Source organism: Sceloporus undulatus, chromosome 2 (genome assembly GCF_019175285.1).
Source record: "Sceloporus undulatus isolate JIND9_A2432 ecotype Alabama chromosome 2, SceUnd_v1.1, whole genome shotgun sequence".
Lineage (NCBI taxonomy): Eukaryota > Metazoa > Chordata > Lepidosauria > Squamata > Phrynosomatidae > Sceloporus > Sceloporus undulatus.
The window spans coordinates 299,911,326-299,937,627 of record NC_056523.1 but is presented as its reverse complement, the minus strand read 5'-3'; the positions used below and the strand labels follow the sequence as shown (position 1 = coordinate 299,937,627).

Below are 26,302 nucleotides of genomic sequence, written 5' to 3'. Positions count from 1 at the left end.
ATATCCTGGACTATTTTAATGAACAGTGATTAAAACAGTTTCTGAAGAAACAGTTCCTAGACCTGGAACAGTTTAGTAACTTTAGGCTAAGGGGATGATTGCCAGTCACCTCCAGGCACTTTTAGATGAAACCAACGTTTAGATCTGTGTCAGTCTGAGTTTCTCTCTTGTTTTTGTATAGAAACTGTTTTATTCATTCTATAACTTATTTCAGGGAATACATGGGGGAGGGTGTCCTTTTTGGTTCTCCTTGTTCTCCTAGTAGCTTTCAGTATTGTCAAAAGTGATGTCCTCTTATTTGGAATGATTGTTCAAACTGGGACTAGGCAAGGGGTACAGCTTTACTTTGACTACAACAACATTTAGTTATGTTGTGCATTTAACCCAATTCGAGAGTCAAATTGGCTTACAGTAGTTTTTTTTTAAAATAGTTAAGAATTCACAACATACAAAAGTGAAGTTTTTAAACTACAGTGGTACCCCGGGATACGAATGCGCCGCCTTACGAAATTTCCGGGTTACGAAAAAAATCCATAGAAAAAAACTGTTCCGGGTTACGAAGGTTATTTCGGGTTACGAAAAATTTTTTGGTGCTTTTCGGCGCTTTTTCGCACGAAATCGCGGCTTTCGCTATTAGCGCCTATGGCTTTTTCAGCTTACGAAGATTTTCGGGTTACGAACGCGGCGGCGGAACGAATTAAATTCGTAACCCGGGGTACCACTGTACAGTGCACCTGCGTCATACATGGGCGCATTATACACTGCTTTCAGCATACGCAACGCTTCTTCTAGTGCTGTGCACCAGAAGAAACAATGGCATGTGCACACGCCGCTACTGCCACGTGCCATTGCAAGCACGAGCCCCATTACTTGTAATGGGGCTCAAGCATATGCATTTTTTGTTTTACGTGGGGAGGGATCTGGAACGGACCCCCCTGCATAAAACAAGAGCACACTGTATGTATTAAGAACATAAGCCATAAAAAGTGCAACAGATTAACAGATTGAAAATCCAGCATGTTGTACAGGTATGACCCTTAAAAAGAGCAGTGTGTTAATGTGTTATTGGCCTTATGGACTGTTCAGTTAGGGTTTCTGTAGGAGTCAAGAATTGTCTATCTTTGTATTTAAAGTCTACATAGAACTGTCATGTGGAGTGATGCAGAATTTTTCAGTGGATTGTTACTACACCCATGACACCACAGCTCTATTTCTCCTTTACATTCTCAACAGGTGATGGAGTGAATGTGCTGAATAGGGGTCTGGTCATGACAGTGAATTGCATGAGGACCAGTAAAGAGGCTTAATCCAGAAGAAATTTGAGAGTTAGTAAATTGTTCTTTTGACCTGATCAGACTGGTTCTTTTTCAGTCTGCTTTAGACAGCATTGCACACCCCTTAAAGGAGCAGTTTGTGGTTTGGAGGACCTGCTGGATCCATTCTTGTCACACAGTCCTCAGTGGCATGGAGTAATTTCCTCCAGCTTTGATGTCTGGCTCCTGCATCTGAAGCATGATTATCTAGTATCAGTACCTTGGTAGCCTCTTGGTTAAATTACTGCAGTGCACTATATGTCAGGTTCCTTTTGAAAATGCAGCCGGCACAGAATGTAGCAACCAGATTGATGACAGGGGCCAGAAGAGTTGATCATAAAAAAGCTATTCTATCCCAGCTGCACTGCTGCTGATATATTTCTGGAAAAATTCAGAGAGCTGCTTATTTATGTGCCTTATATGACTCAGGGCCTCAATACTTGTTGGAATTCCTGTCATGAACCTACCCACACCAGTAGAGATTTTCCTCAGAGTGGAAAAAGCAAGGGTCTTTTTTGTTGAGGCACTTGTTTGTGGCATGTTCTCTGCAAGGCCGGTCTGGTGTCACAAAGATGTTTTTTCCACCAGGTTAAGAATCATTTTCTCCTAGACATTCAAGAAATTGGAAGTCAGAAGGGAGCAGTTTTGATGTCTTCCTTTTAACTGCCATCAAGTTGAGTTTGACTTAAGGCAACCCTGTGAATGAGAAACCTCCATGCCTAGGCAATTTATAATACGCTGCAAACTTCAAAGAATGTTAAAAAAACCTAAAGGCTTTGATGTGAATAGTTTTTGTAGGTATACACCATTTGGACTGTTTCTTCTAAGAATAGTGTTTCGTTCTTCTGGTACTGCCCAAGATTTCTTTTCTAATGTTTTTGCTGTTGTGTGCCTACAAGTCATTTCTGGCTTATGGCTACCCTGAGGTGAACCTATAGGGAAATTCAAACAAAAACCCACGGAACCTTTATTGGCCAACTGAAATGCACGATATACTTGTTGCAAGCTTTCGAAGCTCCACTTCTTCATCAGGAAAGTTGTTACATACCAAACCGGAGAAAAATTAGAGATGTTAGTAACATGCCTGCATTTTGTTGTTTCTCTCCTTAGTCAAGATGGTATGGGGAGGGTATCTTTAGCAGGCTGGCCCCTCCTCTTCTGGCTATGTGGCAGTTGGGCAAAGACCAGGAAATTTAAAGTCCATGTGCATATCCGTTTGCTATCGAAGAGTATTCTTGACAAGGTTTGTTCAGAGAGTTTTGCCTTTGCCTTCCTTTGAGGCTATCTCCAGAGTTCTAGTCCAATGCTCAAACCACTGCACCATACTAACCTTCATTGTGAGTAGGATGTTTGTGCTCAGCTTTCTGCTATCATTCACATAGAACAGTCCTTGCTGACTTTTTAGTCTGGCTGAATTCATTGGGCCTTAGTCTTGGAAAGGGTGCATTGGATTGTACATTTTCTTAATTCTAACATGTTTTAAGGCAGCTATATTTTGTGTCATGTGTGTGTTGAAGACCCAAGCAAAATTTTGGGCAGTTTTCACTTTCATAATGTAATCTTTAGAGAGCCAGTGTAGTGTAGCTGTTTGTGTGTTGAACTGCGACTCCAGAGACCAGGGTTCAAATCCCTGCTTGGCCATGAAACCCACTGGGCGACCTTGGGTAAATCACACTCTTTCAGCCTCCGGATTACAGTGGAGAACTAGTCTTGCCAAGAAAACCCCATGATAGGCTCATCTTAGAGGTGCCGTAAGTTGGAAACTGCTTGAAGGCACATAACAACAACAACTATGTGATCTTTGCATAGAAACCTCCATATAGGGACAGAAAGTTAAGCCATTCATGTGCCTTCTCATTTGTAGAGATTACTCCCCCCCTCAAAAAAAAACCCTCTCTTTGATATCAATGCATGGTAATCTTTTAAGCAGGGAAACATTAACTTAGGAAGAAAGGTGGGATACAAATAAATATAATTTAAAGGCAAGTTCGGCACTAAAATCAGGATTGGTTAAAATTTTTCAAGAGCTTCCAGTTTTGTTTCTGTTCTACCAGGGCAAGAGAGCACTTTGGTGACAGCCTATTTATAGCACTTGGTGTTCTGTTTTAGCTGTGATTATTGAATTGTATTATAATTGTTCTTTTCACTTCTTAATTACCTTGTGTGCCATTGAAGTATAAATACAAGATACACACATTTATCCTACCAAATGATATGTGTTATTTCCCTGACAGGTATTTGCCATGAGGTGTTGAAGCCTTGTTTCACTGGTTTGGAGAGATTGGACCTAAATGGCGCAGCATGACTTTGCTCCAGCCTGGCTTAATTTTCCTACTCCACCATCATCATCAAAGGTGTGTCTTTAATTCTCAATAAATGCCAAGTACCAGAAACATCTTGCCATTTCCTTTTCAGATTAGCACAAGCTACATAACCATTCTATAGTTACTAATACGGGTATACCTCACTTAATGAAATAGATGTGTTCCTGAGCATTACTTTAACAGAAAATTTAGTACCAGAGGCAGAAATAACATAGAAAGAATACGGATACGTTCCTATACCACCAAAAGATCAAAATAAAAAGCTAGTGTTTCAGCAAACTTTGAAACACATATGAAACACATATGCTTCCAAAAATGCGTGCAGGAATGACTTTGCATCAGCTTCTTATGATTTCCATTTTGGTGGCTAACGTTATAGATCTATGTTTTTTCTGTTGATAAAATGCTGGGGATAGCAGGTGAGACAGGCTTATCAGCTCTCCTTTTTTCTCTCTTGTTTTATTGTTCATGCATGCTTAGGGATTCCAACGCTCAAATTCATGCCCAGCTTCTTTCACCAGCCTCCCACCACTAATGCTGCTAAGAAACTTCCAGCTAGAGAGAGACAAGGAAGAAAAGGGGGGGGGCATAAAAAGCCTTTTGTAAAAAGAAATTTCTTTGCATGAGGCTTTGTTAAGTGAGGTAATAGTGTTAACTAAAAAGTTTGAGCATTTTTGAACATAGATTTTAGGGGGGCGGGCTTTTAAATTGGATGCTCAGAAATGTCCATTACAGTAAGCATCTCTTTAAGATAGGTGTGTTTTTTTAAAGAAAGGAAGTGTAAATAAACATACTAAAGCCTGTAACTATGATTTTTAAATTTGATTGATTGATTGATTTGATTGAAATTTTATTTCTATACCGCCGTTCCCACGATCACGGCGGTTTACAGGCAATACAAATGCAATACAATACAAGTTAAAAAACAAACTTCACAATAAAAACACCCCAATTAAAACCAGCATAACTATACATCATTAAAATCCACATAGAATCAATCAAAAATTACTAAACAATCTAAAAATCCATACGACACAACACACAGTACATAAGGCAGACTTTGCAGTTGACTGTTCATTATTTTACTGTGACCAAATATTATTTTAAAAATGCCACAGTATCTTTGACAGACTATATTGTACTGCTGTTTATGGACAATAAACAGCAGTTTGTTGTTCATTGGAAATTAAAGTAACAGTCCCATTAACCCAGCAACAGTAAGGATCATAGCATTGCTTCTCCCAGTGCTTGCCTGTTGTAACTTCAGGCATCTTCAAACAAGAATACAAGGTATCATTAGTGACAGAGTTGTAGGACTAAGACCAAAGCAACCCAGATTGAAATCCTCATTTAGTCATAAAGCTCCTAAGCAAAGGAATGAACACACTCCTTTGCTTATGAGACTAAAATGGAAGGAGTGTGGATGCCACCCTAAGTTCCTTGGGGGAAAGGTGCAAGTTAAAACAATAGTTATAGAATATAAACCCATGAATTGTTCTTTTTCAAAAGCTAATGTTTCTGTTTTATGGTAACATTGATCTAATTTATTTTTGTCATTGGCATATGTCAGATCTGTTGATCATCGTATAATGTATTTCTTTTAAAAAATTATGACCAAAAACTTCTGGATTTAGACAGCAATTAATATTACAAAGTTGTAGAAATGGGACATTTAACATTAGAAATATATTTTGTTGTTGAGTAAGCATTAATAAAGAATACTTTGTATTGTACTGGAGATAAGAGTTAGTGGACCTTTGAAGATCTAGAAAGGAAGGAAAATCATGCAGCTTTCCAGAGGTTGCTGGTCTCCAACTGTTGACAGCAGACATAATGAGAAGGAATGCTGAAAGTTGTGGTACAGCATCTCAAGGGCTGCATGTTTCCTTTCTCTGGACTAGAGGATTCCATCTTTTGCATCTCTATAATAGATGGATCTTTGCCATATCATGTCTACTCATTATATAATTTTATTCTGTGCTGCTTGAGCCTTGGAATATTTTGTTTTTGAAACTGTGAGTGTTCATGACTATTAATATGGGCACTAATCAGTAAGCAGTGAAATGTTAGCTTGACCAGTAACTATGGATCCTCACTTTTGAAAATATTCTTATTACTACTTACGCTTTGATTGTCAGTCTGTTTTCTAGATAAATCTTTCACTTAGCTCTTTCTAAATAAATATGTATGGGATTCTAGCGCTTGGTATCCTTTTATGTTTAGAAAATCAAACAGATTTTTTTTTCTTATTTCTGAGAATTGCATTGCATAGTTTATTCCGTCAACAAGCCAGGACAAAATTAAACAATCCTATACATTGCAAAAGGATAGAAATGATATATTCAAAACTATGACTGTAACACTCCATCAGTAATAACCAGTATCCTTTTGCTGTCATTACAACTGATAAAGAGCGTCACCACTCTTCACATTTAATGAAGTCCAAACAACGTAATATTTAGGATTTGGTTTTTAGTGTGGAAAGCAGTTGCAATTGAAAAGAATTAAGCATCTGTCCCTGCTTCTCAAGATTGGTTGTTATATACTGTCAAATTGGCTTCAATTATGGTAACCCTATGAGAGACTTCCAAGAGATCCTGTTGTTAATAGCCAGGTCTTTCAAGCTCTGTGCTGTGGTTTCTTTTATTGAATAAATCAATCTGTAATGCAGTCTTCCTCTTTCCCCACTCCCTGATGGTGGTGGGCATCACCTTTTTTTTTTCTACTAACATGATAGTCTTTTTGCCCTTCCTCATAGCTGTATAACTCTTCTCCAGCACCACACATTAGCACTACGCTTATCCTCAACAGAAACTACAGTACATCACAGCTGTATGATCAGCATATCTATGTTTGTATACATGTCTGTCCCAACTGCACTTTCTGTTTTCAGAAGCCCACTTAAAACATTTTTGAGGCATGCACCTCAAGCTTTGCATGTACAAAAGCTCTTTGAGAAAGGAAGATTCCATTAATGAATGAGAGTACCCAGAACTGTTGGAAAGCTAGTCTACTAATTCTAATTCATATTAACCCTATTTTATTTTGGAACGGCGTTCTCCCACTTCCCTCAAATCTGCATAGATGGCCTGGTTGGGGGGGAGGAGATAGCAGAAAGGAAATGGAATTCTACTCCAAAATACAAACAAATCCTTTTCTTACTAACAGTAGCTACTTAATTAATTTTAGTTTCAATTGAATCTCTAACTTCTGATTTAATTGTTAGATTTAATTTCATAACAGCAGGCACACTATGGCATTTTTTCCCCCTTGGTGGACTGATAGTCCATCAGCCACAGAGTATAGACGCTGCCTGTCTAGGAGGTGTGATTGATTCACTCAAGGAAACAGTCCGGCAGCTGGGCTCCTGGTTTGACAGAGGAGGAGGGGGACATCCCTTCCTCCCTACGCCCCATGTACCAATCTGCATTTTTTCATCTTGCCTTCTCTCTCTTTTCTCATCTTGCTCTTCCTTCTTTCCTGCCTTTCTTTCATTCTTCATTTCTCGTGATCACTTTGTAGCGGTCTGGGTTTTTCTAACTTGCATTCACAGTCTAGTTCCTGAGTGTGCTATCATTGGGTGGGGGAGTGGGTCTGAGACGAAGGAATATAAACAGAGAATCACATGAGAAGAGGAAACCCCTTGGGAAACTTGGAATATATGGTGGAGGAGGGAGAACAAAATCATAGAAAGAGAGGAGGAGAGGGAAGATAAGCAGAGAGGCAATGCACAGAGAGTCTGGGAATGAGATGAAGAGAAAGAGAAAGCAGCAACATTTTTATGGTGGAGGCAAGAGAAAGAAAAATGATGTGTGTGGGGGGTTTAATAGAGTTTTTGCAGTTAGAAGAAAAAAGCACAAGTGAACAGTGAACCAATGGGATGGGAAGAGAAATTTTCTGTGTCAAACAAATTATGTCATACATTCAGCATGCTGCAAGAGACAGTGCTGATGTACCTTGGGCTCAGGGGGCTTTGAATGAGGTGGTGGTGTTTCCACAGGCTAGGGGGCTTGAAACATTAAAACAATTGCTGTAATTTAATATGTTGCCCTTTTCCCCCAACCACTGTTCCCACTCCCTATGAGTGCATGCCCCATCCCACTTTACTTTATCTGAAATGTACACGTATGTTCCAGTGCTGTGCTGTTACCACCTTCATTTGGGACCTGGGAGTAGGAACAGCTTCAACCAAGCCACTGGTCTTGGAGTCTACCTCTTGGTTTAGTGCCTCCAGGAAGTGAAAATTCAAAATATTTCCATAGTGCCCTTAATATTTCTGGGCCATTGGAGCACACAGTTTGGGAACTGCTAGAATAGATTAGGTGCTGATAAATAATATCAGGGCTTTATATAGTTGCAAAATGTTGTTTTTATATAACACATCTATTTTCCTTTTGAAAAAAAGCCAAGGTAGTTAATATTAGTATTAGAAGCGGGGTTTCCTTCCCCTCAAGACTTACTGTACAAGGAGGTGGGGTGGTGGTCTTCATCTGTTGTTCTTGTTTCCCCCCCTGAAACAGCCTATGTCAGCACCCATAATGATATGGAGGGTACCCTTTATGCCCTCATTTCCACTACCTTTGAACCAGATCACGAATCGGTTGGAACCGGTTCAAAAGACCCTGGTTCCCACTTAATTTGAATTGCTGAAGCAATTCCGAGGGGGGGGCATGCTCTAGACCCATTTAAATTGTGTTATTTTGACACTCATTTTTCCGCTTGTTTTTTTATGAATCGATTTATTTTGCAATAACATGATTCAACCCGTGTGAACCAAGTGCAGATTCGAATCCGCTCCCTGTGATGTGGCTTGCCCCTCTTCCCAAGCTTTCTGGCCATGGCTGCCACCGCTGCTTCCCTAACCCCCATTTCTTCCTCCCAGGGGTTCCTCTCTGTACTCACTGGGGAGCCCCCTGAACACTCCCAAGGGACAGGTGGTGGCGTGGCACCGATGGTCCAGCCTCCCTCTGGAGAAGGCTGGTGGTCCCCCTTTGTCGAGCTGCTGCGTTGCCACCTTCTGCAGCTGCATGTCTCGCCTGCGCCATGGAGGATCAGGTGCAAGGAGGGAACCTTTGCCGCTGCAGCCTCTTGCGCCTTCCCTGACCCCTTGTCTTGTACTGGGAGAGTCGGGGTTTGACTGGGGGAGAAGTAGCTGCTTTGATCACTACAAATGTACTGTGAACCATGCTCTGCTGCTGAACCGATTCCGATCAGAAACCCAATGATGCTTACATTCTAGAGCAGGTTTTCAGGAGACACAGTTGCCTGCAGGGCAAAGAGAAATGTCGAAGATTCTGTTAATCAGTGGTTCCTAAACTTTGTTCCTCAGATGTTTTGGAATTCAGCTCCCAGAACTCTTGAGTGTTGATCAAGCTGGATAAGGCTTCTGGGAGTTGAAATCTAAAATACCTTGAGGGCAAAAAGTTTGGGAATTACTGAGTTAAATGCTAATCCAACCTAATAAAAATATTACTATCCGTTGTAAAACCGAAGAAGCATAAAATAACCATTAAAGATGCTTTTATTATAGCTAACATCTGTATAAGAATTTCATAATGAGAAGGTATGTTTTGCTTAATTTGTCTTTTTGTGGTAAGGTTAATTTTGATGTAAATCGCTATGATTTGAATAGGCTATTTAGCCTCTTATATATTTGACATTGACTGTTTTCAGTTTGTCTCTTAAACAGCTTCTGATTGTGAGCTACATTTTTATTATCATTTAAGTAAATATGTTCAGTATAAATGTCTTTGTAATGGGCATATTAATATTTTTCACTAATTTTGTTAAACATTACCGGTAACCTAAAATTGTACTGGATGGAGATGGAAGAAGTAAGATCAAAGAAAGTTGTGAACCAGTCATTTGTCCAATACACTGGTACCCCGGGATACGAATGCGCCGCCTTACAAAATTTCCGGGTTACGAAAAAAATCCATTCAAAAAAACTGTTCCGGGTTACGAAGGTTATTTCGGGTTACGAAAAATTTTTTGGTGCTTTTCGGCGCTATTTCACACGAAATCGCGGCTTTTCCCCATTAGCGCCTATGGCTTTTTCGCCTTACGAAGTATTCCGGGTTACGAAAGCGGCGGCGGAACGAATTAATTTCGTAACCCGGGGTACCCCTGTAGTTTAATTTTAAATTGCTCTTTTGGAGCTTGAAGCCTTCACTCGTAATAAGAATGATGTATGGTTTGTGGGCTGTAAAAATTTTTTTTCAGGTGAAGACGATTCTGTTAATAAGTAATAATACTTACCTGCTTTTGTTCTTTTGAGTATCAAGTTGCTTTCCATCTCACAGTAATGGAGAGATTAATAATATCTTGAAATGTAATGAATCAGTGAAAGTTTTAACAACTCATTGGTTGCTACACTATCAAGCTTAGTAGAACTCTAGCTCCACCATGTGCTGAAAAGGTAGAGCGTATGATTGCACATGAAGCAGTAATTTAGAGAAATGTGTGTGTAAATTATAAGTGAAGCTCTGTTTTTGATGCTCAATTTTTTAATGTATGTATTGTGTTAATGGAATATGTGCTATATACACTCTGCTTTTAAGGCAGCCTATCTGTATAGATAAAACCAGAAATAAGCAGTAGCTGTGGCTCCTTTGAATGTTTATGTGGGAATTGGAACTACTAGAGATTTAACTATAAGTGAGTTGTGCTCTTAATTACTTTAATCCAGGGAGGCAGAAAATTTTATCCTCAAGATATTATTAAACTAACTTTCATCAGGTCTAGCCAGCACAACCAATTACGATGAGTAAGGGAGTTGCAGTTAGTTGTTGGCCAGGCCTTCTCCATTGCCTTCCTCTTGAGCAGAATTCATTTTTTGAAAAGAGGCTTGCAGAATTTTAGGGCCTTCATTTCAAATTTAGAAAACTTTGAAGAGTGCATCAGGTCTTTTTACTCTTGGATTACAGTATTGTCTTTATAAATTAATGAATGGTTTAGAGTTCCTGTTGTCCTCACTTATTGTTTGTTTTCCTGTTTAGTCATCACTGAATTTTGAAAAGCATTCTGAAAGCTTTTCATGGACAGAGAATCGTTACGAAGTTAATCGTAGGCGGCACAACTCTTCTGATGGATTTGATCCTAGTAGTGGCCGTTCAAATGGAGGTTTGTATATATTTAGTCTCCAGATAAAGTGTTGATCTTTTTAAATTTGATTTTAGAATTTAAGTACCTATAATTTTAACCCATCTGCTGTTAGTCATTGTGTGAGCGTTTTGAATGTTTCACTGAAAGAGTCTTAATACATTATATTGAGTAAAGATCTAAAATCTGTTCAGTTCAGTTATAGAACTATTTTTTAGCAAACGGGAGCACACTGTTCTTGCTTTTGTAGTCCTGCAAAGTAAAATACAAAACTGCTTGTAATTTTGTGTTTAATCTTTTATGATCCAAGGTCATTTAGGAAGAAAAGAGAGAAATGGTTGGCGTTCCCAAGGTAGAAATGGCACTGAAAATACAAACCACAGAGTGGGATACCATAGTGGAAGTTCACGTGCTCGAACCAGCAGCTTTCAGTCTGGAAAAAGCCAAGGTTTGCATGAAAGCAATGCATCTGAATGTGAGATTATGAGAAAAGAAGACAAGGGAGAGCCCAAACAATTTGAAGCTGAAGACTTTGTAAGTTAGCTACAGTATATTCAAGCACTTGCAGAAGGGAACAATTTACCACTTCAGTTTAATTTGAGAAAAAGCCGTTGGGCTTTTCAAGTGTTCATTCTTTCATATGCAGGATTATTCTTGTGAAAATCCACTGTTAATGTTAAATGTTTGGGAATTATTGTTGCTATGTGATATCTCTGTATATTTAGTTCAAAGCTCATTTTTCTGACCTGAATGGGTACTACTGTTATTTCTGCTCAGTTTATATTTATTTATTTAAAATATTTATGCCCTGTCCTGCCTCTGCTTACCCAAGGTGGTTAAGAATATAAGGCAAAACTCCATGTTATGTTAATCACGTGGTTTTCACTTGCCTTGTTTCACAAGCATCTTCTCTATCAGAGTTCTAGTAGCAGATGTATGCATGCAGGGGTTGTGGTCTAACTATCCTTGCATCAGAATTCAGATCATGGCTTGTGTGCTGGCTATTTGAAATAAAAATCTTGCATACAAGAAGCCATGTCATGTAATCTATTTTAGCCCTAAGTTAAAAGAATAGTTTAGTAATTTTAAAAACAGATGGATGATGACAAGATGCCATTAAGTAAGAAAACCAAAGTTAAATAGATAAAACAGACAAATAAGCATAAAAATAATTCAAGCATAGCAATTAAAGTGACTTCAAAAAGGAAGTAGTTATTTTATGATTGAAAAGCTATCCAAAAGGGAAAGAAATGTTGATCACCTTAGAGAAGGGGTCAGATGAACCTCCATCAGGAGTCAGTTGATGAGCCCAAGTGCACCCACAGGAGAAGAACCCTCTCTCGTGCAACTTCACATGTTTCAGGGGATGTTCATGAAGGCCCATAATTATCTCAATGAATGGGTGGATTCATACAGGAGAGAACAGCCCTCCAGATAAACCTGGTCCTGAACCGGATAGCAGTTACTATAAAACTGTCATTAAAGGGCATTAAGGATCATCATCATACAACACTATTTGAATTGGACTTTGTAACTAATGTAGCTGTTGTGAAGAGAATTTTTTTCCTGGACATGGCCTTTGTTAATAGTCTAGATGAATTGTAGATACTGCAGCTTTGTACGGAGCAGATGGTGGTGATCCAGATGTGATATATCTGTGGCCCAAGTCTGTAGTCTCCAGAAATCAATGTCTTGGTGCCCCAAACTAAGGTGGATAGACAGTCCTGGTCACACCTGTTTGGAGGGTCATAGCTGGGTTTTGAAGATCCTCCAAACTGTGAACCTGCATTTTCCAATCTAACACTGGTTGCTCAGCTACACTGCCTTTTCTGGATTCAATTTTCCCATAACCAGTCCATTATTTGCTTCCAGATATTTGCTTGGAAGCATAGAATTGGATATCATTTCTACACAGATTACAATGAATTCCAAATCCCTAGATGATACCTCCCATTGGCTTTGTATTTATATACCAGATAATGAGTAGAGTGATCATGTCTCTTCAATTCTCCTCTCCAGACTGCTGATTTTCCCCATTCGTTCTCACATAACTTCTGAAATGTCTCTTAGCAAATCACTTTTACTGTCTTGCATGTTGAGATTTTAAACTTTAAATGATTTATAGCAGTAATCAAATGATGTACTATGTTTATTTCTTTTTAGCCATCCCTGAACCCTGAATATGAGAGAGAACCAAACCAGAATAAATCATTAACTGCAGGTGTTTGGGGTAAGTGCATTGGATGTGAATGTACAGCATTGTTGTATGTTACAAGTACTTGTATTCCTCATAACATGATTTGTGTGTGTGTGTGTGTGTGTGTGTGAGTGAGAGAGAGAGAGAGAGAGAGAGAGAGATTAGATGTTCAGCAAGTGCCTCAGAAACAAGGTTTGTATTTTAGATTCTGTGGTTCTTTTTGTGTTTGTTAGATTTTATTAAACAATAGTCTGTGATGTCTAACTTGATAATTTTTCCCCCTCACCTCTGTGGGACAGAAGACAACCATAGTGAGGATATATTATTATATGTACTTGCCCCCACTGAAAACAACTGCCATGTACAGTATTTGCCTAAAGTAGAGGTGAGAATCATGTGACCATCCTGATAATGATGGGCTGAAGCTCCTAGCAGTCATCATCGTTGGCTGTGCTGGTTAAAACTTTATGTAAGTTGCAGTCCAACATCTAGAGACCTGACCACCCTGACCTGAAGCTAAGATGGCTATCCATTGATGTGGGAAATTCCTTATACAAGTGAGACCTGAAGCAAAATATTGCAGTCTTTTTTTCATGCCCTAAGAAGTGTGCTTCTGTTCAGGTGCCATTATGCTACCTTCCAAGATAAGCCAAGCCATCCCATTTCTCTCCCTATTTCATTTTTTTTTCTGACACTCTTCAGTTTTGTTATGGTGCTACAAATGCTTTCATATGATCTAGAAATTTATAACGAGAACTGTATTATTTGATTCTCAGGTGTTTTACTCCTGACTTGAATATAGCCATGCAATCCATGATGAAATGCCCCTCCCCCCCCCTTTTTTTTTTTTACAGAATATCCTCTGAATCCTAAATCTAGATCTCCACGAATGCTAGTTATTAAAAAGGGCAGTACAAAAGATTTACAGATATCTGGATTCCCTGTGGGAGGAAATATTCATTCACAGTCAGTCAAGAATGGAACTGGTGCAAGTGTGTACAAAGGTTTAGTCCCTAAACCTGTCATTCCATCAGCAAAGGTAAATTGTGAAAATAATGTGTTGAGATGTTGGAATTCCATAATTTTTCTTTTTCCAGTTTATTTCATTTTTGTTGAAAGTGAAAAAGTTACCTACAACATTGCATATGAAACAGATATGAATCCATTTGATCATATTTATCCCTTAATGGAGTTTTTCTTGTCCCTTATCTTTGTTTTTGTCTTCACCTGTCAAAATTTGTATTGTAAGCTCCTTTGGACAGGGAACCACTCATTATTTCTTTATCAGCCTATAATGTTGTGTAGATGGATGGTACATCATAAATGTTACGATTATTTGTAGAACTATTAATTTTGCAAACTGGTTAATATTCCTGTATTAAAAATACTCTTTTCCATTTTATTTAGACTACTCAGTGGAAAAGCCAAACAAAAGAAAACAAACATGGGCCTCCTTTTACTCATGATTCCCCGTATGGTATTGGAAACTTTAGTGCTTTCAAATCTACTTCAAAGGCTGTTGGATCACAGAGTTCAGTGAAAGAGGTATCATAAATTTGGGGTTTTTTTTTTTTCCTTTTCAACTTTCATTTTGGGTATTTCTAATTGGGGCATGTTGTGTGCCTGCTAACTTTTGAAGTAAATGGAAATCTGACACTGTATGGTTGAAATAAAACAAGAGCCTCACTAGTTGAAAAAAAGTGAAAACGTCCCTCAAATAAAACTGTTCTCCATCTTAGTGTATATTTTCTCTTTTTCTTAGTATAATCGGTCAAATTCTTCATCCCCTGTTGATAAACTTGGCCAGCCTCGTTTAACCAAATTGACACGAATGCGCACAGATAAGAAGAGTGAATTTTTGAAGACGTTGAAACGTGATCGAGTGGAAGAGGAACACGATGAGAACTGTGTAGGGCAAGAGAAGGTACTGTGTGTTTGCACAGTTTTTTTTATTAATAGCTTATTTCTGTCCCAGCTCTTGCTCAAAGAAACCCAAGGTATTATGGTTGTTCATAGATTTTTATTATACCTATCAATCTTAGCCTATGGGGTTTAATTTTAAAGCAGCCCTGTGCCACATGCTAGAAGTTAGCAAAAGAATTTTTGACTTCATACTTCAAAGATAATTTTCTTAGCTAGTACTGGTGGCTACACGGGCATTGTGTCTCTGAATTCTAACTGTTGAGGAATAATAGGGAAAGAGGGCTTTCCTCCTCATGCCCTGCCTCCCAGAGGTATCTGTAAACTGGTGTGGGGGGAAGCGGTAAGGGTGAATTAGATGGGCTTCTGTTCTAGTTCAGCAGGGACTATTATTGTTAATTTCTAATGAAATACATTACAGTTTGTTGCATCATTTCTGCATACATGAGTTTTATGTATAAATCTTGTTTGGAATTTACTCAGATATGTGACTTCTTTAACAGGATGATGATGATGATGATGATGACTTTAATTTACATAACAGCAACAATGGTCACCAAGAGAGGGACATAAACCGGAATTTTGAAAATGAAATTCCCCAAGAGAATCGAAATGCTGCAGTGATGTCTCAGCAGCTCATCCAATCTTCAGCATTTCCTGAGACTGATGTCCTTTCAAGCTCGCTTGAAGCAGAGCATCGGTATGTACTTTAAAATTGTTCTTGCCTTTTAAAAAAAAACTTGTTGGAATAAAGATTAATTTATATATATGAATTGATACTTAATATTATGTTGTTTTCCAATATAGATAACCATTATCATTTTGGTTTTAGATTTTATGTCTCTCACTGGAATATTCAGAAGGCTTGCATATATTTATAGCAGAGAACATACCTACATTTTAATTACAGGAATAGCTAATACCCCAGAGGACAGGATCAAAATTCAAATTGACCTTAATAGGTCAATTCTCAACACAGAGAAATGTAAGATACTGCACTTAGGGGAAAAAAAATGAAATGCATAAATATAGGTTGGGGGACACCTGGCTTAAAGACTGCATATGAAAAGGATCTAGGAGTCCTAATAGACCACAAGTTGAACATGAGTCAGCAGTGTGATACGGCAGCTAAAAAGGCCAGTGTGATTCTAGACAGCATCAATAGAAGTATAGTGTCTGGATCAAGGGAAGTAATAGTGCCACTCTATTCTGCCTTGGTCAGGCCTCACCTAGAATACTGTGTCCAGTTCTGGGCACGACAGTTCAAAGGGGACGTTAACAAATTGGAGCGTGTCCAGAGGAGGGCAATTAAAATGGTAAAGGCTCTGGAAACCATGCCTTATGAGGAAAGACTGGTTATAACCTGGAAAAGAGATGGTTAAGGGGTGATATGATAGCCCTGTTTAAGTATTTGAAGGGGTATCACATTGAGGATGGAGCAAGCTTGTTTTCTGCTGCTCCAGAGACTAGAACACAGAACAAAGGATGCAATCTCCAGGAACAAAGATTCTACTTCAACATTAGGAGGAACTTTCTGACAGTAAGAGCTGTTCAACAGTGGAACACACTCACTTGGAGCTTGGTAGGATCTCCTTCCTTGGAGGTCTTTAAACAGAGGCTGGATGGCCATTTGTAGGGGATGCTTTGATTGTGATTTCCTGCATGGCAGGAGGTTGGACTGGATGGCTCTTGTGGTCTCTTCCAACTCTACAATTCTATAATTCTATTGTTCTACATAAATGAGGAAATCCAGTTGTATTTTATCAGTGGTATGGATTCTGTTGGTAGATGAGAGCCTAACCTTCTTGTCTCTATATGTTCTGAAATTTAATCCAGAAGATGGTGAGTTCATACAAAATGGATTATGGGTGATATTTGTGGGTGAGAGGGAAATCCCATTGTGCAGGTAGATGTCAACATGGCTAACAATTTTTTCTTTAGTGTGTTTATAAATTCAGCAAAGAAATGGAGAAGAATTGAATGTTGGAAAGGACTGTAGGATCTAGGACAGTCTGTTTGTGTTACGTGGTTTCCAGATATTTTACACTTTTACTTCCTTCACTAGTGGCTATGTGAGTTCAGGCTGATGAATTGCTGTTCAAAATATCTCTAGGGTACCAGGTGGGGGAAACTGATAAAGGAGAACTCTTCCATTTCAGTCTTTTTGCTACTCAGTGGGAGAACCTCACCATTTACAGCTGTGACTTTCAAGCGATTGCTATTGCATGTTTCATTTCCATTGTTTAGGGCATAGTTTGATTACTCATCTTTCTAACAAATGTGCCTATTGCTTTTTTTAAAATGCATGACTGCACAGAAAATTTAGTTTGCTAGGCCACTTTTAAATGCATTGCTATATTATACATGCATTGCCATATTCACAACTGTGTTAGGCTTATAAATATGACAGGTTAATGAGCCCACAGAACAAAAGTAAATCAGCAAGAACAAAATATTGGCCTTAAAAGTTTCATATGTATACTTAGATATTTTTAGGATATACATTACTTTGAACATTGAACAAAGATGAGCCGGACTCAGATGAAGAAAATAAAGTTTTGCTTGTTTTCTCAATTTTAATGGGTCTAAAAGATAACTGCATTCTGGTCTGGTCTCTTCAGTGTTCTTTTGTCTGTCTTACACCAACTAAGGGGTTGAGCACATGGGCCAGATCGGTCCCTGAGTTGGTGTGGAAATGGGCAGGTTTTCACACATCCAGCCCTGCCCAATGAACACCGCATGTTCCTTCCTTTGCCATGCCATCACTGTCACTCAGAAACTCCCCATCACTTTGTTTGATGCGGAAATGGGGCACCTGGCCATGTGGGTGCAGCCAGGCGCCCTGTTTCCACATCAGACACGGTGATGGGGCTTCTGAATGAAAACAATAGCATGGCAAGGTAAGGAGTGTGGGTGATGATGTAAACTGCCAAGCTTTCCCACAGAATTTCTAGGAAAAAACATAAAAACAGATATTTTATCCTGGGATTCTGAATCAGACAACACGAAGCTGGGAGGAAACAACTTCTTTTGGCTCGTGCAGACAACCCCTAAGCCATATTTGTCCCATTTACAGAAGAATTAATATAGATGGGCTAAGTTCAGTTGTTTGTCTCAAAGCAGATCTTCTGAGTAAATGGAACTTTTTTTTTGACTTTGTATTGTACTTCCTGTTGTACACCGCTTTGATCTAATTTGGAAAAGTGGTATATAAATGAACATTATTATTATAATATTATTATTATTAACTAATATACCATAGATACTCGACAACAAGTCAGGAAAATTATGCCCCAAAATGGACTCCAAAATTATGGGTCAACTTATATACAGGGCATTAAGTTAATACTGCTTATAAAGTTCCTAAAGAAGTGCGCACCCATTCTTCGTAGCCAGGGATCTTTAAACATCTCCCCATTTGAGTCCCCCGCACATACTCTCCTCTGTGTGTGTGTTACCCCTCAGCCTTCCTTCATAGCTAGAGCTCACAAACAGCTGCTGAGGCAAAGAGGAGAGAGAGAGAGAGAGAGCGAATGTCAAGGCTTGTACCCTGTTTTGCAAACCATGAGCCTTGGAAATCCTGGGGGTGAAGAGAGAGGGGGGTTTGTACCCCATTTTGCAAGCCATGAGTCTTAGAAAACCTGGTGGTAAAGGGAGGGAGAGAATGTGTGTGCGTGCGCCAAGGTTTGTTTTCCCATTTTCCATGCTTAGATTGTGACCCTTGGAAGAGATCCAGAGAGGGAGAAGTAGGGAGAAAAGTGGTGCTTTGTTTTCCCATTTAGATCTTTTGTAACATGCCCCAGTGTTTGACCCTCGACTTATCCATTGGTCATATCAAAATCCATGATTTTGGCCCCCAAAACTGCCCTCCACTTAGACATGAGGTTGGCTTATATAGAGTATATACAGTATGTGTTGATTTTCCATGGATTGAACAGATCTGCTCTGGGATAAGCAGTTGTTACTGTTTTTCATTTTAATTGTTTAATCTGTATTTTCCTTGTCTGAAATTATATACAGTGCAAAAAGAGAACCAAACAAAGCTTCATATTTTGTAGTGAAGCTATGAATAAAATAGAAATAGTTTGTAGAGAATTAAATATGCTTACAAAGGTACTTCTTGTGGATGCTTTGCTGTCTCTTACCTGGAAAAAAGGAAAGGCATGAAGGAGGGAAAATGGCTCATCAAGAAAAAGAAATACATTCATTAGTATTCTGTTATTTCTTTCATTAGTATTCTGTTATTTCTTTAAGTTTCTCCAAGCAGTTTTAAGAAGAATTGAAGGGTAGAATCATAGAATCATAGAGTTGGAAGAGACCACTAGGGCCATCCAGTCCAACCCCCTGCCATGCAGGAAATCCAAATCAAAGCATCCCTGACAGATGGCTATCCAGCCTCTGTTTAAAGACCTCCAAGGAAGGAGACTCTATCACCCTCCGAGGGAGTGCATTCCATTGTCGAACAGCCCTAACTGTCAGGAAGTTCCTCCTAATGTTCAGGTGGAATCTCTTTTCCTGCAGCTTGCATCCATTGTTCCGGGTCCTGTTCTCTGGAGCAGCAGAAAACAAGCTTGCAGAGAAAACTGTGAAGTAGTTGACTGAAATGACCCCCTTCAGAGATACCAGATTTTATTGGTTGATGATTGTTCAAGAGATGTATTGACAAATAAATGACAATCCATATTTCTCTTTTTAATACAGATTGCTAAAAGAAATGGGTTGGCAGGAAGACAGTGAAAATGATGAAACGTGTGCTCCACTAACTGAGGATGAAATGAGGGAATTTCAGGTCATTAGCGAACAGGTAAGAGACAAATCTATAACAAAGTGTATGTTTTCTTTTGATCAAAAAAAGAGAAGGAACATCTTGTGCTTCAAACTAAGGAAAAGGATTTCAGTGTTCTAATGGCTCCATAAAATTTAAGTGATGCAAAATTCAGATACTTGAATCCTTTACTTTTCATTTTTAGTTAGAAGCTATAAGTGGTGTATTGGTGAGAATATAGCTACACCAGAATTTAACCAGTACCAAGCAGAAAGGAACCAAAGCAAAGGCTAGGTGACAAGGTCTCACATGTGCCCATCTATCCCTCTTTCTGTTGTCTAACTGGGAGGAAGAATAAATGGATTCAGTTTTATTTGGCCCAATTCCTGGTTTGCCATTGTGTGCAAATGATGGTTGAAAACAAAAGCAATTTACTTGCTAAACAAAGTGCAAAATACTTCTGTTGTCAAATAAACATGATATTTTGTGGTAAACTAAATGATTTTGGATGTAATATTCACACTGCTAACTGTGTTTAAAATTTCAGCTACAAAAGAATGGCCTTAGGAAAAATGGTATTCTAAAAAATGGCCTCATCTGTGACTTCAAATTTAGTCCATGGAAAAACAGCACTTTCCAACCAACACTTGAGAATGAAGACACGGAGACTAGCAGCAGTGACACATCAGACGATGATGATGTGTGAAAATTGCTTGAGAACTTAAGGATTTCTATCTTGCATCTCATACAATTTGAGAATGAATTGTTCAGAAGAGGGGAGAACTATAATTTTTCATAGTGATATGCCCCATTAGAGGAAGGATCTTTGGGACTCTTCGTGAAGGAACCTAAGAATGTTGTGCTGATGAACTGTTTTCTAAACATGACCTTTTCTTTGTAAGTGGATGTTATAGAAAATGAGGACTTTGCTCCAACATAGACTTTCTTCATCACTGCAGCATTTCTCTGACTAGCAATGTCACAATGTAAGAGAATGAGATTTTCTCATTTAATAATAAAAAAAGATTATGTAATGTTTGGCAAAATTTTTGTCTAAAAACTGTGCAGGTCTACAGGAGAAAAGGGCACCTTGACACAGTTTGTTACTTACTGAAACCAATTTATTTTACAGTGGAATTCTCCAATGTTCACTTTGTGCACAGACAATAGACAGTGTAGCATGTTGGCTAATATGACAAAAGTGCACTAAAACATCCATTTCCTGAACTGTTATAATTGTTCCACTTCTTGAAACATACCAGTAATTATCCAGAAGTTTGTACTACAGTAATTATGGAAAATACTTGCTTCAATTCCAAAACTCACAGAAATGGTGTAAATGAAAAGCTTTATTTGGATGCTGCAAGACCCAGGAATCTGGATCCTCCCCAATGGGCACTGATTCTTGTGGGGAAAATAAACATTATTTTGATAAATTATTCAGATGCAGAGAGCTTATTTCTCTGATTGACTCCCATATGGCACATGCAAAATAAAATGTCTTTAAATAATACCTTGAAATATTGAGCTGTGAAGATATATTTCCTTAATTAGCTAAGATTGCTGCATTTACACTTCTGAGAATGAATCCTTATAGTTGGCTTCTGCTACTACCCAAGAATTTCACTGTTGAATCTGAAATGTTATTCAATGTATCACGGAAGATAAAATGAAAAGGAATTTGGCAATGACCACAAGTATGGTAGTTCATAAAGGTATTCCTTGTTCACACTAATAGCCTATTCCCACCAAAGCAGTTGTAGAGTCAGTATAGACATGCACAGATGTCAGAATTGTATGCCTTGCTTCCTATATTATTCATTACCTCTATACTATCCCAGAATCAGCTTTAAATTGGAAGCAAGCATAGTCTTTAGAAAACTTACTTTATAGCTGACTAATAAATAGTTGAGAGGAACAAGATTTTTGGAACAGACAGCTCTATGATTTTTGTACAGTATGAATTTCTAACTAAACATTTGCTTTCACACAGACTAAAGTGGCTATCTTGCCACTTAACATGTTCTTATAGCTATGAAAATTGAAGACAATTTTGGACCAAGAAAATAAAGTTTCTGGATCTCTACTCCCCCCCCCCCCCCCCCCCACCACCACCAATGAACAGTACTCAGAATTGTAGATAATAGTTAACTCTTAACATCTCATAAATATATTAAATCAAGGTTAATTTTGAATCATCACTTTTTAAAAATTATAGTTGAGCTGAAAAAATACACAGTTGCTATTTTGCTCAAAAAGTCATTGATATATAGTGATGTTAAAATTTAGTTTTCCCAGTTTTTGACAGACAAGGAGAACAATAACAAGCTTTTTTTAATTTTGTAGCTGTTGAGGCAGTTGAGATTATTCCCCTCCTGCAATGACAAGAAGCTGCACAGTTTGCCCAGTTAACTGCAGTTTTCTAGAAACCACACAGCTTCTCTTGAGAACTACCATATATATTTGACTATAAGTCAACCTCATGTGTAAGTTGAGGGTAGGTTTTGGGCCAAAATTATGGATTTTGATATGACCCATGGATAAGTTGAGGGTAAAACCCAGCTGCGTGTAACAAAGGATCTAAAGAATGAAGCAAAGGAAAACAATCCCAATTTACAAAATTCCAGCAGGCATAACTGTTTATGCTCACACTAAAGGCTGGATAGATAAGAGAGTAGAGGAGGGTCAGTGCTTCCAAGACAGATTACACTCTTGCCTATCACCAGGGGAGGGTTCCTTTTAAAATAAGTCTTAAATTACAGTATTTACATTGACCTATGGTTAAGTTGACTCAGGTTTTTGGGTCAATTTTTTCATTAAATTTCATGACTTATACATGAATATATACCATAAGACTCTGAAAACGCTGCAGCATTTAACACAGAAAGATGCCGATGAGTAGAAAGAAGACTCCTTTGACAGGAAAAAAAAGTTGAGCAGATTTGTGCTTTTTCTGTCTAATATGAAACAACAAAGTTGTAGACATGCTGAGGACGTGTATACAGGCCCGGGTTGTTTACATGTGAAGTTTAATACATAATACCCTTTCTGTTCACTGGACAGCAATGTGATTTGTGGTCATCCTTCCTGACCCTGACCAAGAGTGGTTCACACTGCCCCTTTCTTCACATAACATTTAGGTTGTGCCTAGCCACTGTCTTGATATGTTTCTGTTACAATACAGTTGGCCCTTCGTATCCATGGATTCAACCATCCATGGCTTGAAAATACATATATTCCAAAAAAGGAAACCTTGATTTTGTCAGTTTATAAAAGGGACACCATTTTACTATGACTTTGTATTTAATCGGATTTGAGTATTCACGCGGGGTCCTGGAAGCAACTCCAGTGGATACCAAGGGGGCTCCCTGTATATCTTTACTTTCCTGGTTTTCTACTCTGAAATGCAATTGGATGAAGCAGCCTTTCCCACATGGACCAAGGATCTATCTTCCCCTTTTAAGCCGCACAACATTCAAAGCTGAACCTCTAGCTCAAGTTTCTTTTCCTGCTGTGTAATATTTGGGTTGTGCCACATTCAATCAGGCCTGAGTTTCTTTTCCAGCTGCTCATAACTTGCTTGTCTTCTCCCCTGAAAATGCCAAGTTCCAGCTCAATGTATACGTAAATTAAGAACGCAAAAGTCACTCAAATACTTTCTCCCTTTATGGAGATGATCACACAGGGCTTTTAAACCACAATTATAGTTATAAAATAGTACCTTTGGTGATACTTAGGACACTAATTAAAAGAGTACTGAAAAGCATGTCATAAAATAGAAAACAGTGAGGAGACAAGCTGCACGTGGTCTAGGATGGTTTATTCAGTGTTAAAAAAGTTCAGCGTGTTTCAGCCACAGAAAAGGCCACCTTCAGAGGCTGGAAACAAATATAAATACATATACATTATAAATATAAAAAGACAGGAGAACACTCAATGTATTATAAAAATACCCATATTATTCATATCAAAATTATACATACCTGTAGTTGTAAACACCAAAATACAGGACCATAAAGCTTAAAGAGATCAGAATCTACAGCATTTCTTTAGATACAGATTTTCCAGATAGACCTTGAAAAGGCATAACCAATGATGGGTCTTGGAATGAGACACAGACATCTGATGCAATCTCTCCAGGTGATTACTCAGGCCATTCACATCATTATACGGTGGTCCCTTCTTTTATGCGGGGGATGTGTTCCGGACCTCCCCCCCTGTGTAAAAGAAATTCTGTGTACGCTTGAGCCCCATTAGAAGTAATGGGGCTTATGTTTGCGGCGGCGGCAGCACAATGGCCACATCATTACTCTTTCTGGCACATGGCGCCCTTTTTCTGGTACTGCTTTCAGTGTATGCTGAAAGCAGCGTATAATGCACCCGCACTGTATTTCAATAATATATACACCTATGTTCTATTATAATCTTTCTCTGTTGCGTTCAAATTAAAGATCGTAGGTCAAAATTTTCATTTAGTCCTGAAGGCACCAGGAATTTCAGTTCTAGAATCCATTCCACCTTTTTTCTTTATAATATGGTCTTTGTTATTGTAAATTCGTTCTGTTACCCTGAATTGGAAATCTGCTGTAGAATGTTGCATTTCTACAAAATAACCAACTAAAGGAGCACCCTTATATTCTTTAGATGGGAGAGATGTTCTATTCTGCATTTTATGGCTCTTGAATTCTTTCCCACATAAAGTTTCTTACATGTGCATTGAATAGCATAGACCACATGACTAGTATTACATGTGCTAAAGTGGGATAGTTTATATCATTGGACAATACAATTTATAAATTCTGTCATTTAGTTTTTTAGGTGCAATATGTGCAATGACCACATGGATGGTGTCTTATTGGTTTAGATAGGCCCATCATAGTGTTCTCAGCAGTTTGTTTTGACTTTGCAATTGGCATGCATTACTAAGTCCCTGATGTTTTTTTGTTCTTTTGAATGAAAATCATTGGTTTTTGTTTACAACTAGGAATATTATCTAACAAGTATCAGAGTTTGTGTATGACCTTTTGTATATTTTTAGTGTTATGATTAAACCTCAGAGGACAGTGTAGGCAATTAGTTTGAGGCTTTTGTAGCAGCTGCTGTCTAGTTTTGTCCGCCGCTTTTACCAACCCTTTGGATATCACATGTTGTGGATAACTGTTTTCTCTTAGTTATTTGGACAGCAAGTCAGATTCCACCTTAAATTCCTCTTCATGAGAAAATTGCGTTTCAGTTGTAGGACATATTTTGGAGCGTGTTTCCAACTCCATTCAATTCATAAAAATTGTTGGGCTTTTTAAACACTGAATAAAGAGTTGACCATCCTAGAGCATGTAGAGCTTGTCTCCTCACTGTTTGATACTTACCACACAACATTGCCTCTGACCCATAGCTGCCGTGTCTGCAAAGCATGGTTAGGGGTCCCTTTTTCACTATTGGGGGAAACTTGTCAATAAGTTCCCAATCACACTGCTGTCCCATTAGATCTTAGGTGCAAAATATGGCTGCTGGAACAGTTGCAATAGTGGCAGTTGTGGTGTCAGTATTTCCTCCTCTCCACCTGTTCCCCTTCCCCCTCATTATTTCCAAGCAGCCTGATTCACTTATTTCCCCCCTATTTCTATTTATTTTTTTGAAACTTAAATAATGTTACCAGAACTCTGGAACTGTATTAAAAAGTAAAACAAACAAACAAACAACAACCAAAAACCAAAAAATCCAAAGGCTGGGTAGGGCATAGGGTAGGGAAGTAGGGTAAAGGGGGATTTGGAAGACATCACAATGGCAGCAGCAGCCCCAGTCTGAGAAGCTCATTCTCAGCTGCAGCACCCTACTGGGTAGGAGCCACAGTGCAAAGATGCTATGACACTGGTGGCAAGAAAATGGCTAAAATACCAAAGTACTCCCCCACTTTGTTGTTAACTGCCTTCCCGTCAATCTTGACCTATGGCGACCCTATGGCTGAGTCCTCTCCAGGCCCCCCTGTCCTCTACTGCTCTGCCCAGCTCCTACAAACTCACATTTGTGGTCTCTTTTATAAAGTCTACCCATCTATCATGTGGCCTTCCTCTCTTTCTACTCCCCTCCATCTTTCCTAACATTATTGTTTTTTCCAACGATTCATGTCTTTTCATGATGTGTCTGAAGTATGACAGTTTAAGTCTTGTAATCTTGGCTTCTAGGGATATTTCTGGCTTGATCTGTTCTAGGACCCATTTGTTTGTCCTTTTGGCTGTCCATGGATTCCTCAGCACTCTTCTTCTTCGTGGTCTCTGCGAATCATACAAATGGGTTTCACTGCGCCTGCGCAGTGCTGCTCGGAACCTACTGGAATCACTAGGCAGAGTTAACTCTGCAACATAGTGAAACTTTTTGGCGGTAACTCCGCCCACCCGTTATAAGGCCCCTGCCTTCCTGCTCTTTTCCCCAGTTCCTTTTTTCCGCCGCGCTAGCTGCTTCAGGGAACTTTCGCTTGCTCTTGCTTGTTAACGGAATCACTTTCACTTGACCTCGGACTGTTTTTGACCACTCTCTCTCTCCCGCCCCGGTAACTTCGGACTTCTTCAGCTTGTTTTTGACTTCGCGCTTGATTCTCCCTCGGATTTGACGACTCGGAAGGATGCCTGCACCCTTCAAAAAATGTGATGTCTGCGGGGGCAAGGTGCCCGTCCAGGACCCTCAC

At 38.9% G+C, this 26,302-nt stretch overlaps 1 protein-coding gene across 5 annotated transcripts in view; it reads left to right on the top strand.

The window, feature by feature from the left end:
- The window catches only part of GPBP1 (GC-rich promoter binding protein 1), a 40,022-nt gene extending 18,963 nt beyond the window's left edge, over nucleotides 1-21,059 (top strand). For 3 of the 5 annotated variants that reach the window (XM_042452838.1, XM_042452839.1, XM_042452840.1), the window contains 10 exons: nucleotides 3,548-3,667; nucleotides 10,636-10,759; nucleotides 11,049-11,272; nucleotides 12,902-12,968; nucleotides 13,790-13,974; nucleotides 14,343-14,480; nucleotides 14,698-14,860; nucleotides 15,357-15,555; nucleotides 19,557-19,659; nucleotides 20,168-21,059. In XM_042452838.1, the coding sequence (XP_042308772.1) occupies nucleotides 3,605-3,667; nucleotides 10,636-10,759; nucleotides 11,049-11,272; nucleotides 12,902-12,968; nucleotides 13,790-13,974; nucleotides 14,343-14,480; nucleotides 14,698-14,860; nucleotides 15,357-15,555; nucleotides 19,557-19,659; nucleotides 20,168-20,326 (1,425 nt within the window). In that variant the 5' untranslated portion in view covers nucleotides 3,548-3,604 and the 3' untranslated portion in view covers nucleotides 20,327-21,059. The remainder of the gene's footprint in view (nucleotides 1-3,547; nucleotides 3,668-10,635; nucleotides 10,760-11,048; nucleotides 11,273-12,901; nucleotides 12,969-13,789; nucleotides 13,975-14,342; nucleotides 14,481-14,697; nucleotides 14,861-15,356; nucleotides 15,556-19,556; nucleotides 19,660-20,167) is intronic. The other 2 variants (XM_042452842.1, XM_042452841.1) reach the window with 2 other exon arrangements.
- Nucleotides 21,060-26,302: the final 5,243 nt, after the last annotated feature.